At 39.8% G+C, this 14,016-nt stretch overlaps 1 protein-coding gene across 1 annotated transcript in view; it reads right to left on the reverse strand.

Moving 5' to 3' along the window:
• DGKB (diacylglycerol kinase beta) overlaps nt 1-14,016 on the reverse strand; it is a 320,729-nt gene that overhangs the window by 184,787 nt on the left and 121,926 nt on the right. Inside the window, exons 14-15 of the mRNA XM_075271811.1 lie at nt 13,009-13,125; nt 121-194 (exon numbers count right to left, since the gene is read on the reverse strand). Coding sequence (XP_075127912.1) covers nt 121-194; nt 13,009-13,125 — 191 coding nt within the window. The remainder of the gene's footprint in view (nt 1-120; nt 195-13,008; nt 13,126-14,016) is intronic.

The raw sequence follows: 14,016 nt of genomic DNA on the forward strand, positions 1-14,016 counted from the left end.
TGCATGCCCTAGACATGTCTAACCTATGTTCTATGGGAAATGATCTTAGGGGTTCATGGAGTTTCACACTAATCTAAAATAGAATTACAAGCTTGAATGCATAGGTTCCCTAGATCTTACCTTTCACCTTGCTTCCCACCACTTTTTGGATTTACAAAGACGAGTAGTGGATGTGTTCCTGTAACTGGGGTAATCTAGAGAGATCAAAAAAGGAAAATTCACTTGGTCGTAATCATAAAGTCAATAGATTTTTAAAGGTCATTTCAAAAACTCTTAGAGAACAAAAATAAACCCCAAAAAGGTAAAACGGGTGACAGAAATCGGATCGTATCACTGATGAGATTGTAAGGCAGCGCTGGTTCCCTCTCACCAGTCATTCTCAATGAATTTAGTAATATTCCTTATACTAGAGCAGACATGGTCACGTGTAGTGGATTTGATGCCCAGCACACGTTCCGGTTGCGTAATGCGTAATTTTTTTGCTTTATTTTTGCTGCGCCAGGAGTAGATTTATTGGAAAGGATAAATATAAGTGCTCAAAAAAGAAGAAGAATTTTTTAACATTTGTCACGCGCCCATTCCAGAACAAGTCACTGGTCTGTTTTTTAATGGATTGTGAACAAACTAATAAAAAATGGGACCTGTCCATTGGCTGTCTTCATGACCTGGAGGAGCCAATACAAGTCAATGGGTCAGTTTTTAACATCTGTCAAAACAGATCTGCATCCGAGTGATACGAATAAAAACAAATCAGTGGGCTGGATTAAAAAAAAAAAAATTAAAAAATTACAGATCGAAAGTTAAAAATGGTCAGATGGTCGGGAAATGGATGAAAAATATGACAGACTTATGGAAAATGGATGCTAAAAATAGACAGCTGTGTCTACCAGACTTTTTTTTTCAATGTTCCTGTGCATGAGGCTTAGGGGGGTGTCTTGGTGGTTGTGCTACTGTACATTATGACGGCCATTTTGGGGGATATAATTGAATTCTGTCATTGGGATGGATGAAGCATTGGATGTTAATCCAAATTTCCTTCCAGTGAGCTATCTATACTTATCAATGTCTGTACTCTATTGCCTACTGTCAATAATCTTAGGTCCTTCAGAACGCCAACCAAATCCCATTTGTCTAAAGCAGGGGTCGGGAACCTTTTTGGCTGAAAGAGCCAGATGTAAAGTCATTCGTTGAGAGCCATAATACCACCATCACCACCCTTCCCCTCCCCGCATTCCTGCGCACACTATTATGCCCCATAGTGGCCCATAGTATTTTGCCCTATTGTGGACACCCATGAACAATTATTATACTCTGGGGACTTTTCAGAACGCAGAGTAAAATATTCGTAGATCCGGGGGGGATAAAAACATAAAAAGAACCACTGTTACTTACCTCTCCCTGGCTCTGCTGCACTCTCCGCCACTGTAGGCCATCTTCAATGACATCCGGGATGTCATGTGAATGGGGGGCTTGCATCGCGACACATATGGACGCAGGCCCTGGTCATGTGACATCTTGGATGTCACAAAACTAGGCCTGAAGTCTGACCGGAGCGGTAAGTAACACTGTTGTTTATGTTCCCTTACCTCTCCTGGGCCTCTGATCATTATTCTCGGGGGTCCAAAAAGACCCCCGAGTATAATAGTGCTTGTGGGGCCCGTGGCATGCAAAACAGATGCAGCCATCAAAAGAGGCACATCTGGCTTGCGAGCCATAGGTTCTAGAGATGAGCAAGTACTGTTCGGATCAGCCGATCCGAACAGCACGCACGCATTGAAATGAATGGAAGCACCTGGTACTTCCACTTTGACGCCGGCCAGCCGCTTAACCCCCCCGCGTGCCGGCTACGTCCATTCATTTCAATGCGTGCGTGCTGTTCGGATCGGCTGATCCGAACAGTACTCGTTCATCTCTAATAGGTTCCTGACCCCTGGTCTAAAATTCCAAAAATATCCATTATGTTATCATTTCCTCACCAACAACAACAAAAAAGCAATACACTACAAAGCTTATTATGATATTTACTGCCAATCGGTTTGTCTTCCAATAGTCAACCAAATCTCATCTGTCTAAAGTTGCAAAAATATCCAACATACTATTCCCGTTTTCTCAGTTTTCTTCAGAGCATACAACTTTTTGGGAAAAAAAAAAAAAAAAAAAAAAAGAAAAAACTACAAGGCTGGCAACAATACAATTACTACAATACACTACAACGCTTATGACAGTGGTTAACCTCCCAATATTCTAAGTTCTTTGATAACGTCAACCAAATCTCATTTGTCTAACGATACAAAAACATCCATCATGTTATCACTTCTCTTCAGAGCTAGGAAAAAAAAAAAACAACGCCAACAACAAAGACAAAAAAAAAAAAAAACACTAAAAAGCTTATCACGGTGTTTACCGCCATTAACGAAATTATTAACAGGTTTACAAAAACAAATTTGCCAAACGAATAAATAAAATTAAAATGCAAAATAAAAACAAGAAAAATTCCTGCTAATGATTCATCTCATTGAAAACCCGACGCGTTCCGTGCAATAATAATTGCAGTTGTCAAACATATAAGTAATACATTCACTGCCGCTTAATATAATAGTGGAACTAATTAAAATTGATTAAACATTTCACGCCTCACCCTCTTGCATATTACAGAGGTATCGACATCCCGGGTTTCTTTCATATTTCATCAATTTTAGTTATTTATTTCAATTTCAATAACCATAAAACCATCTATTGCAGAGAAGGATAAACTAAACTTAACATGACAAAGATAAAGTGCTTAGCCTATGTCCCTATGGACTCGGGTTAATTAATGAGCCTCATCCTAAGGTTATACATGATCTATTACTTCCTCTAATTAGAAGTAATAATCATGATCATTATTCTGGTTAGCTAGAATGGAAGAAGATGAATGTGCTTAAGTATGATTAATAAGAAGAGAAAAAGAAGAAATTCACATGATCACGGCCTAACCTAACATATAGTACTTACAGCCAGAACTTCTATCATAGTCTCATTTTAAAGCCGTGAATTGAATTAACTGGTATAGGATGAGGAATTTTTTTTTTTGGTAATTTTTTTTCCCCCTCCTAATTTACGGAGTTATATTAAGCGGCAATTTAAACCTCTTCTCGGATCATTAATAAAGTCTATAAGACTGTAACAAATTAAATATTTAACTATTTTGTTTCTATTATTTTTAAAATTTAAATTACAATTTTTTTTCAAAAAGTGAATTCAAATTAGAGATGTTATTTTGTTATTTGTAATTTTTTTTGTTCATTTTTTTTTCCCCCTCCTAATTTACGGAGTTATATTAAGCGGCAATTTAAACCTCTTCTCGGATCATTAATAAAGTCTATAAGACTGTTACAAATTAAAGACTTAACTATTTTGTTTCAAAAATTTATATTACAAAAAATTTTCAAAAAGTGAATTCAAATTAGAGATGTTATTTTGTATTTAGGGTAAAACAATTGGATCCATTTGAGATTCAGGTAGGGTGATACATTAGGCTATTAATAAAGACTAGAACATATTAAAGACTTAAGTATTTTGTTTGTATTATTTTCAAAAAATTTAATTACAAAAAATTGTCAAAAAGCAAATTCTAATTAGAGATGTTATTTTGTATTTAAGGTAAAACAATTGGATCCATTGGAGGAACAGTTAGGGAGATAGAGTAGGCTACTGATAAAGACTATAAAAAAAAAATAGAACATATTAAAGACTAGATAATTTACTTTTTTTTCTATTATTTTTTTAGAACAAACATTGAAATAATTTTTTTTTTTTTTAAGTGAATTATAATTAGAGATTTTATTTTGTATTCCAGGTAAAACAATTGTATCCATTCGAGGAACAGGTAGAACGTTGATACAATATACTATTCATAAAGACTATAAAAGACGCTAACATAATAAAGACCAGATTGTTTTCTATTTTTTTTTTTATTTTGTATAGCAAAAATTAAATTTAAATGAAAACTTTTTTTAAAGTGAGTTTTAATTGGAACAGTTTGAGAGATTTTTGGATTTTATTTTTAAAATATCAACTGGTTCCATTGGAGGGACAGGTAGGACGTCGATACAGTAGATAACTGATAAAGACTATAAGACTGTAACAAATTAAAAATTAGATTTTTTTTAACCACTTCCGGACCGCCCATAGACTATAAACGTCTGGGAAGTGGTTGCCTAGTTTTGACAGGACGTACTGGTACTTCCAATCAGAACACAGCAGCTGCACAGAGATCGTGCAGCTGCTGACACTGGGAGCCGGCTGTAACTTCAGCCGGAGCTCCCAGAGAGATGGCAGGGCAGGTTTATTCCCTTCCCTGCCTTCTCGATTGCTGTGTATACAGCTTTCAATGAGCACTGTATACACGGCTATGGGCGCCGCCATGATGCGGCCACCCTGTGACCCGGCGGTCACGTGATCCGCCAGGCTCAGCGTCTTACAAGAGCTGCTGGGTTCTGCAGGTCAGCTCTGTAAGTGTAAAGGAAAGTGTGCAGAAGGCTCGATTCCTCCTGCAACTGAGGCTAAATGTAGCAGCGCCAGTTATAGGAGAAATCAGCCTCCCTAACAAAAAAAAAAAAAAAAAGTGATCGCTGTCCCCAAAGGTCTATATGACTTTAAGGGGACACAATCTGAAAAAAAAAAATAAAATAAAATAAAATATAATGAAAAAGTTTTTAAAAAATTAAAATAGAATAATTTAAAAAAATAAAAATAAATAATACGCTAATAAAACGACGTTGTTAAAGGTTATAGCCCCCCGACGATACCATACAAAATAAAAATTACTGTAACGGAGAGGAAAAACTATTTTATAAAGTTTTTCAGTAGCACTTTGTGTTATTAGGTGTAATCAGAGTTTATTAAGGTTTTTGCAGTAAAAGAAAACAAACATCCAATATAACAGAACCACAGGAAGGGGAAAACAAGTCTCAGGAACAGACAATACGACTGCGCAGGGTCGAAAGAAAAGGCACAGAACGGGGGAAAAACCCCAACAGGAAGAACATGGGCCAAAAAATAAAAAAGTCACTTTGTGTTATTAAATAAAAAAAATAATAATAAAGTGAAAACCAGACAATTTTCCTCCTATTATGTTTATATTTTCCCGGATATAAAAAAATTAAAACACATTCGAAAATAAAAACAACATAAAAATAAAGCCCTAGGTGTCCCCGAAAAAAGACGCAAAAATTAGTTGAATAAGACATACGAGAAAAATGTTACGGACCTCAAAACCGCACATACAAAAAAACCAGAAAATGTGTCTGGTCCTGGACCACAAATTGGCCCGGTACTGAAGGGGTTAAGTAGTTTTATATCAAACACTAAAAGTACAAAAAAATGTTCTAATAATATAATTAGAGATGTAATTTTCATAGATTTTTGGATTTGAGGTAAAATTGGATACATTTGATGGACAGGTTGATACAGTTTGCTACTGCACACAACATTTCTCAGATACTTTCTTGTTCATTAGTGACGACCAAACTTAAAGGGATATTCTCATCTCATGTATCCTATTTAGACTGAAAGGGGTTAAACGGTTTCTAATACTGACACTACAACACTGTTCTATTGAAGTCTATGGGACAGCGCTGCAGTACCTACACTCGCCACTACTGTTTGTATGGGGACTGTGCAGAGCGGCTCACAGTATGTAAACAATACCAAGAGCCAAGCTGTTACAGGGCCTCTGTGGTTATTCTAGTTGTTCAACCCCCTCTTATTGATGGCGGAAGTCCAACGCGGACATAACAGTTTTACCTAATACATTATCTACCTTGCAGTTTGTCAGATACAGCTACATCTCTCTCCTTAGTGTTTACAGCCGGTTGCCTAGGTTATAGACCTGATGATTCGGTCCCTGATCTCGGCCACACCTATTCTCGTCTCTCCCTTTCTCTGTATATTGCTTTTAGTTTTTGAGCCCTGATAAGGCCTTAGATAAGTTTCTTGATCAGTTCCTCTGTTATCTGTAAATCCAGAGATATCGGTGCAATTTACAAGCAGGAGCTCCGTGCAAGAATGAGCTGAAAACCAGGAAGTGGAGGGGAGAGGAGACAAGAGGGCAGCTGAAATCCGGAGATGACAAAACACCTTCAGGACAAGTTGGATTTTTTTTTAATGGTACCATGTTAAGGTATATAACACTACTGAATAGCTTTCAGAATAACTGTAGAGGCCCCTTTAGGGCAGGCTTATATGTACCCTGATAACCAAGTGGTTTTTTTTTTGTTTTTTTTAGATTGTTCCTCTCCAAAACCCATAACTTTTTATTTCTTTTGATATGACTGTGTTGGGGGTTGTATTTTTTACAGGACAAATTATATTTTTTTCAATAGCACCATCTTAAGGTACATAAAGCTTATTGAGGTTGAAGCCCCATGATGTGAAAATGCAGTATTTTAGCATTCTGGCTAATTCCTTCCACATTGCAGAACAAAAAAAAATCGGCAGCGGAAAAGTGGTGTTTTCAAAAATACTTCTGCGTTTGTAAATCGCAGAGTGTCAATTACACCTACGGAAATGCTGGTGTTTTTCGTATAAGTATAATAGAGGGAAACTCTGCTGATAGAGATGAGCGAGTACTGTTTGGATCAGCCGATCCGAACAGCACGCACGCATAGAAATGAATGGAAGCACCTGGTACTTCCGCTTTGACGCCGGCCGCTTAACCCCCCCCCGCGTGCCGGCTACGTCCATTCATTTCAATGAGTGTGTGCTGTTCGGATCAGCTGATCCCAACAGTACTCGCTCATCTCTAACTGCTGACTTTCTATGAAAAACGCTGCAGAAAAAAAAATGTGTTTTTTTGCCGAATCTCATTCCATGGCGCCTTAGTCTGAACAACTTTTTTGACTTTTTGTAGCAGATAAAAAAAAAAAAAAAAAGACTACTTTAACCTAAGTAAACCTAAGAATGATAACTTTTTGTTTTTACAATGGGGGGGGGGGTATTTTTTATGAGACAAGTTGTATTTTTCAATGGCCCCATTTTGGAGTACATATAACGTATTGATTAACTTGTTTTGTTTTTAGCACTTTATTTGTACGGGATGGGGGAAAAACTTCGCCATTGTGTTTTGCTTTTTACCGTGTAACAAAAATGTTACCTTTATTCTATAGGATAGAACAATTACAGAGATACAAATATGTAATTTTTTTTATTGCCACAGTAAAAAACAAACCTTTTTAAACAAATAATTAATTCTCCTGTTGCAGTTTTCTAATAATCCTACATTTATTTATTTTTTGCTCAGTGTAACTATATGAGGGCTTATCTTTTGCAGGGTAAGGTACAGTTTTCAATGGTAACACTATGGACTACATAAGACTTACTGAGTAACTACCATTCATTTTTGGGAAGAGGTGAAAAGCAAAAAAAATTTTTTTTGATATACATATATATATAATTTTTTGTGTGTGGGGAGGGGGTTCTCTTCTTACTTCTTCTTGCCTATATGCCATAGGTCATGTGACCATGGTATTGTATTGCTATGTGGTTCTCTATTTCCCTCTTGGTGCATATCCATAAAACTGCCCTTAGATGGCTTTTATTCCATGATGAAGCCTTTGGATGAAACTCACATCAGGCTTGTATATGGGCTCATGGCATCCTCTGGGTATGAGAATTATTTATTTCCTCCACTGGTCACCACATTGCGCTCTGTACTAGCTGGTATATTAGTTTGGTATTAGGGTTAGTTCACTCATAGTTTTTTGGTCTGGAAGCCACATCAGAATCAGGATCAAAATGCGCCTGCCACGGCTTTCGACAGCCGCAGCTTTCCGCTCTGGATTAGGCCCAAATGAATGGGCCTAGTCTGGAGGGATTGTCTTGACAAGGATGCCGTGGTGGAAACCGGATTCCACATCAAAATCCAGACCAAATAACTACGTTTGAACTAGCCCTTAGACTTTTGCATTTTTAGGGAAGTTTTTGTTGTTAAATAATATGCCAAAGGGGGTTTCCAGGACTTCTATATTGATGACGTATTCTTAGGATAGGTCATCAATATGTTCGACCCCCCACCGATCAGCTGATTGAGGGGTGACAGTGTATGGGTAAGTACTGCAGCCTCTTCACTAAATACCAAGCACAGCGCCTTACAAACTATAGTGGCTGTATTTGGTATTGCAGCTCAGCCCCTTTCACTTGAATGAGATTGTGCTGCTTCTGTACCATCTGACTGATGAATGTGACATCATCACAGAACATGAGCGCTGTGGCACTGCACTGATCACATATTGATGGCCTATCCTAAGAACAGGTCACCAATATTTATAAAATATATGACCTGGAAAACCCATTTAACATTATTGTTCAATTTGTTACATTTGCGGTGTTACATTTTTGACAACCCCCGACACCCTATGATAACAGTGTCACCCCTTTCCTTTGTAGACTTCTTAAATGCCAGAGTCAGCATTGAGCAGCTAAATTACCAGAATCAGCGTTATCACTGATCTTGGCTGTTACAGCGGCGTCCCTCGATTGTCCTGGCGCAGCGTCTGAGCCGGTCAACAATATGTAACTGTACAACAGGGCGCCTAAGCTGTCTTAGCAACTGCATGTACAGTTACGTCACGGTGAAGGAAGAGGTTAAGATTACAGCATCTTTCCGGTAGATTAGGGTATTATTTTTACTCGAACTATTTTTAGGAAAAAAAAAACGATTAAAAATTTGAAACAAAATTACAATTATAGATGGGACTATGGGAAGAATATGCAAATCTGTCTTCCCTGATGTAATTAGGAAGTCAGGTACCTCAGTGTTGCAAACCAATAGAGGGCGCTCACTGGAATGTGCAAGCCTGTCTTCCCTGATGTAATTAGGAAGACAGAATCTCAGTGAAAATAGCCAATAAAGGTTTGCTCCCTTTAACATCATGCTCGACCTTCCAAGAGGCCTTTGTTTATCAATGATGCTGGGATTATTACCAGGTATAGTCTCTCAACCGAACGCCCTCTATTGGTTTGCAACACTGAGGCACCTGACTTCCTAATTACATCATGGAAGACAGATTTGCATATTCTTCCCATAGTCCCTTGCAAAGTGGAGTGCTAAAGGCTTAATAAGTCTCCACACACCTATATGGTGGTCTCTCCCCAAGGAGTGACGATACCCCCCTTACCCAATTATAGATGGAACATTCACTGATTTCTTTTAGACTTTGGCGTTTAGATAGAATGGGCTCTAACTTGTTTCCATTGATAAACATCTAGCTGTGACATCACATCTGTTGGTCACGTGGCTATGCTATAGCTCGGTCCCATTCATTTGAACAGAGCTGAGGTGTAGCATGGTCATGTGACCAACAGATGTGATGTCACTACCTGAGAAAGGAAGTGGATATCTGCCTCAAAAGTAGTCTACCACCTCCTCTAAGCATAGTTCACTGCTACCACCATGATACAGAGCCCATGACAGTGATAAACATCATGGCTTTGTTATATAGGTCACTTGTGCTGCTTTGGAGAAAAAAACACCTTAAAGTTTTAGGCAAATGAGGCAGTTTGTGCACTGGGGGCGGACCTTCAACTCCCTGGTGCACTGCTCTTGCCACTCAGATCCTTAGCCACCCCATGTAGAGAGAGCTGATACTCTAAATGCTATGACATCATCAATCCTACTTGAGCTGCAAGAACAGAAGGCCCACCCCCAGCGCACCATAAGTCTGCATAAGACTTCAAAATATTGTTTCTCCAAATTTGCAAAAATAACATACATAACAAAGGCGGGGTCTTTATGACTGTAACGTGCTTGGTAATGTTGTAGCAGTTCAATTTGCTTGGAGGAGGTGGTAGACTTCCTTAAAGAAAGCAGCCATGTTTCTAATCCAGGGTAACCCCTTCGAGGCAACCCAGTGTATATGGCTTCTGAAACCAGTCACTGGGGGGTAACTGGAACCATTACTGGGGTGACCAACCTTTTTGCTTTTTAACTAACCATTGGTGGTCACCAAAGCAAGAGATACTTGTAACAGTTCCCTGCTGTGACTAATGGGGAGCCTGATGGGGTAAACCATCTCTAGGATATTCAGTTGCCCTATAAGAGATTTCTCACGGAGAACACAGCTCTGCAGCACGAGGAGCCGTCCAGCCCACCAAAGTATGAGATATTATGTAACAGTTCCCTGCTGTGACTAATGGGGAGCCTGATGGGGTAAACCACCTCTAGGATATTCAGTTGTCCTATAAGAGATTTCTCATGGAGAACACAGCTCTACAACACGAGGAGCCGTCCAGCCCACCAAAGTATGAGATATTATGTAACAGTTCCCTGCTGTGACTAATAGGAGGCCTGATGGGGTAAAGATAGAGGACCTGATGGGGTAAACCATCTCTAGGATATTCAGTTTCCCTATAAGAGATTTCTCATCGAGAACACAGCTCTGCAGCACGAGGAGCCGTCCAGCCCACCAAAGTATGAGATATTATGTAACAGTTCCCTGCTGTGACTAATAGGAGGCCTGATGGGGTAAACATAGAGGGCCTGATGGGGTAAACCATCTCTAGGATATTCAGTTACCCTATAAGAGCCCCTGGGCTGAGATTTCTCATACAGAGCACAGCTCTGCAGCACGAGGAGCCGTCCAGCCCAGCACTGAACTGATTAGAAGACAATGAATTGTACGAGAGCCGCGCCGAGCAGTTTTTATACCGGCTATAAAATGTTGAAGAGGCATTAATTGTAATAAATCTCTGAACTCCCTGTACTTAGCATGCCATTGCCAAATAATGACCAGGGAGACATAGCCAACTCATCAAATTTTATTGCCTCATAATTAGAGGCTCACACTTGAGGCCGAGCAGTGGGTTTTTATCATAATGTCTCAATTATTTGTTATTATATCCAATATGTCAGCCTTCAGCTGAACCAGACTCTCGAGAAGGATTTAATCCACCGACAAATGTCACTTTACTTAGCATTGTGTAAGGCTGAACAATTAACCCCCGCTTTGGGTGGAGGGGTAAAGATATCGGAAGCATTGCTATAATACATCGTCATCGGACGTCGGAGCCAGAATCGGGAAAAATATCATTTTAGTCCATTGAAAGCCTTGTTGTAATAGGGCATATCTAAAAGATTACACTGTTGTCATAAAAAATACTAGCGCCCCTATAGCCTATTCATCCAATGCCCAAACCATGCACTGTAGTCCGTAGACAGAAGAATGCTGATATTGAAAAATCTTACTTGCAATACCACTCCTAACCACATGGTGTGCTGTTAAGAAGACATTGCTCCATAACCAACAATGACAATGCCAAACATTTCTAATGTGCTTTTCACAGGGAGACTCAAAGCCCAGGGGGCATCGTGGACTAGGGAAGTTAGCAGCCGCTCATCCCCAACACCTACAAGGGTAAGTATATTTTTGGCATGTAGGAAAAAGGAATATCTAGGGAGCATACAAACTCCATGCCATTGTTGCACTTGATGGGATTCAAATCCAGGACCCCAATGCTGCAAGACAACAGTGCTAACCACTGAGCCAACCAAGAAGTCTAGTAAAATATGAATATACTAGGGGGCCCATCTTGTGCCCCTGCAGATATTTTACTCATATCAAAAGTTCAAAAGTTAAAAATGTGATAAATTTAGCAAATTGTATTTGCCTAGAGTGTTCAACCAAACTATACACATGGCCATGTTCTATAATGTGTAGTCAGACGATTGTGACTATTGAAAATATTACATGCAATACCACCCCTAACCACATAGTGTGCTAATAGGAAACATGTCCACAGGCGACACAAAAGCAGAGAGCCTAGTACTATGCTCCTGTACATATGTAGCTCCATCAAAGGTAAAAATATGAGAAAGTTAGAAAATTCTGTTTTGTCTGGAGTGTTCACCCTATTTCCAAACTATACATCATCCTACATTATATATGTATGTAGTTTGTAGTCAGAGGACTGTTAATATTGATAAATATTACTTGTAATACCACCCCTAACCACATGGTGTGTTGTTACATCTCTACAAGTAAGACAGAACATGAAGTCTAATAAATATGAATATTCTTGGATGCCATCTGGTGGTAAAAAAAAAATTAAAAGTTTTATTTATTGCTTTATCCTATAAAGATAACTGGAAACCCCGTAAGCTGGGGGTGCAGGGGGCGAGGCTGGTGTAAAATAATAAGAATTAATAATGCACACCTACATCCAGTCTTCTGTTTGGGAGGTGTATAGCCAATCAATCAGGCTGGAAGTGCAGAGGTTCAGGTAATGGCTGCGGCTGATCGCTAACCTCAATGGTCATATACTGGTGCAGTGATGCTACTGCTGATATGTAACTGGTACCCAACATGTGTCCACTGCGGGCAATGATTGGTCACAGTGATCACATGAGCCTTGACACTTCCAGTATGACGAGTTCCAACACTAAAGGGAACACAATACTTAGGATAGGTAGGTAGGGTTTTTACCAGTCACCATGAAAAAAAACATTCATTTCCCACAAATTTAGGTAAGAACTAGGGTTGAGCAATTGGGATCGGAAAAGATCGTATTCCAATTGGTGATCGAGTAAATTCTGATCCCGACCTTTTCCAGCGGGATCGAGGTCAGAGGTTATCTCAAGATCGGCTCAACCCTAAAAGTGACTTTTCCCATAGAGAAGCATTGACTAGGATTGAGCGATCGGGATCGGAAAAGATCGGATTCCGATCGGCGATCGAGCAAGTTTCACAATTGGGATCGGCTGGAAAATGATCGGAAATCGGATTTTAAAATCGATCCTGAAATCTAAAGTTTGTCTCAACCCTTTCAAATTAAAGGCATCATCACAACATGCTACTGAAACCCTTCATAGGCTACAATCTACATCACAACCACTGGGTGGCCACACATAGACACTTGCAGCACAAACATCTCCTGACAGAGTATCACAAAGTCATGTTGTTGTTTTTTCTCAAAGCTGCTCATCTCACACCACACTCTGGACAACTGTAAGTAACAATGTAGCAACCGAACCTGAAGGCCTTGCCCGTCCACCGTGACAGAGTTTGCCCTTTGCATTTTCACTCTTTCGCCCGATTTGTTTCCTTGTTGAGAACAGTTCTTCTCTCTTTTCACCGTTGACTGTCTCTCCTGTAGAAAAGTAACTCAGGTTAATATAAACATAGAACACTGTACTGTCCAAAAATATGCCCATGGTTAAAGAAGTTTAATATGGCAGCATTATATTTAAAGGGAAAGTTTACCTAGAAATTATTGTCATATTTATGTTATTGTATATTTATGTGATAAAGTGGTCACATGGGGCTCGATGAGCGTCATGACCTCATGATATCGGTGTGCCCCAAGCGACAGGCCTTAGCATTGACCTGGAGCACATAACAGAGAGATCACCGGACCCCACAAGGAGACCCAGAGGAGGTGAAGGAAGGTGAGTATAATCATTAATCATTACACAGTCCATCCATTGATGGTTGGGTCACTTTGCAATACTTTGTTTCGCCTGTGGTGGCGCTGTGGGGAAATTAAACTCTATCTACCAGGTTTCGTTAAAGGGATTCTATCAATAAAATACAATTTTTTGTGCCTAGCACGTAGGAATAGCTTTAAGGGAGGCTTATTCTTCTCAAATAGTACTGGGGGCATCCCCAATGCTGCAAGAGAAATCTCCATCTTCTTCTGGAACGGCCTCTTCACGCGTCTTCTTACGGCCTTGGCTCGAAACTTCTACACATGTGCAAGTCGGCTCTGCCATCAGGCCTGGGCAGAGCCAACTGCGCATGCCCGCCTGGTGTAAGCGGCCATTTTCTTGTGGCGGTTTGCACAGTAAGCGGCCATAAGAAAATGGCCATTTACACCAGACGGACATGTGCAGTTGGCTCTGCCCGAGGCCCGACGGCAAAGCCGACTTGCACATGCATAGAAGTTTCAAGCCAAGGCCGGAAGAAGACGCGTGAAGAGGCCGTTCCAGAAGAAGATGGAGAGTTCTCTCGCAGCATTGGGGACGCCCCCAGTGCTGTGAGA

This window comes from Leptodactylus fuscus, chromosome 4 (genome assembly GCF_031893055.1).
Source record: "Leptodactylus fuscus isolate aLepFus1 chromosome 4, aLepFus1.hap2, whole genome shotgun sequence".
In the NCBI taxonomy this organism is placed as follows: Eukaryota; Metazoa; Chordata; class Amphibia; order Anura; family Leptodactylidae; genus Leptodactylus; species Leptodactylus fuscus.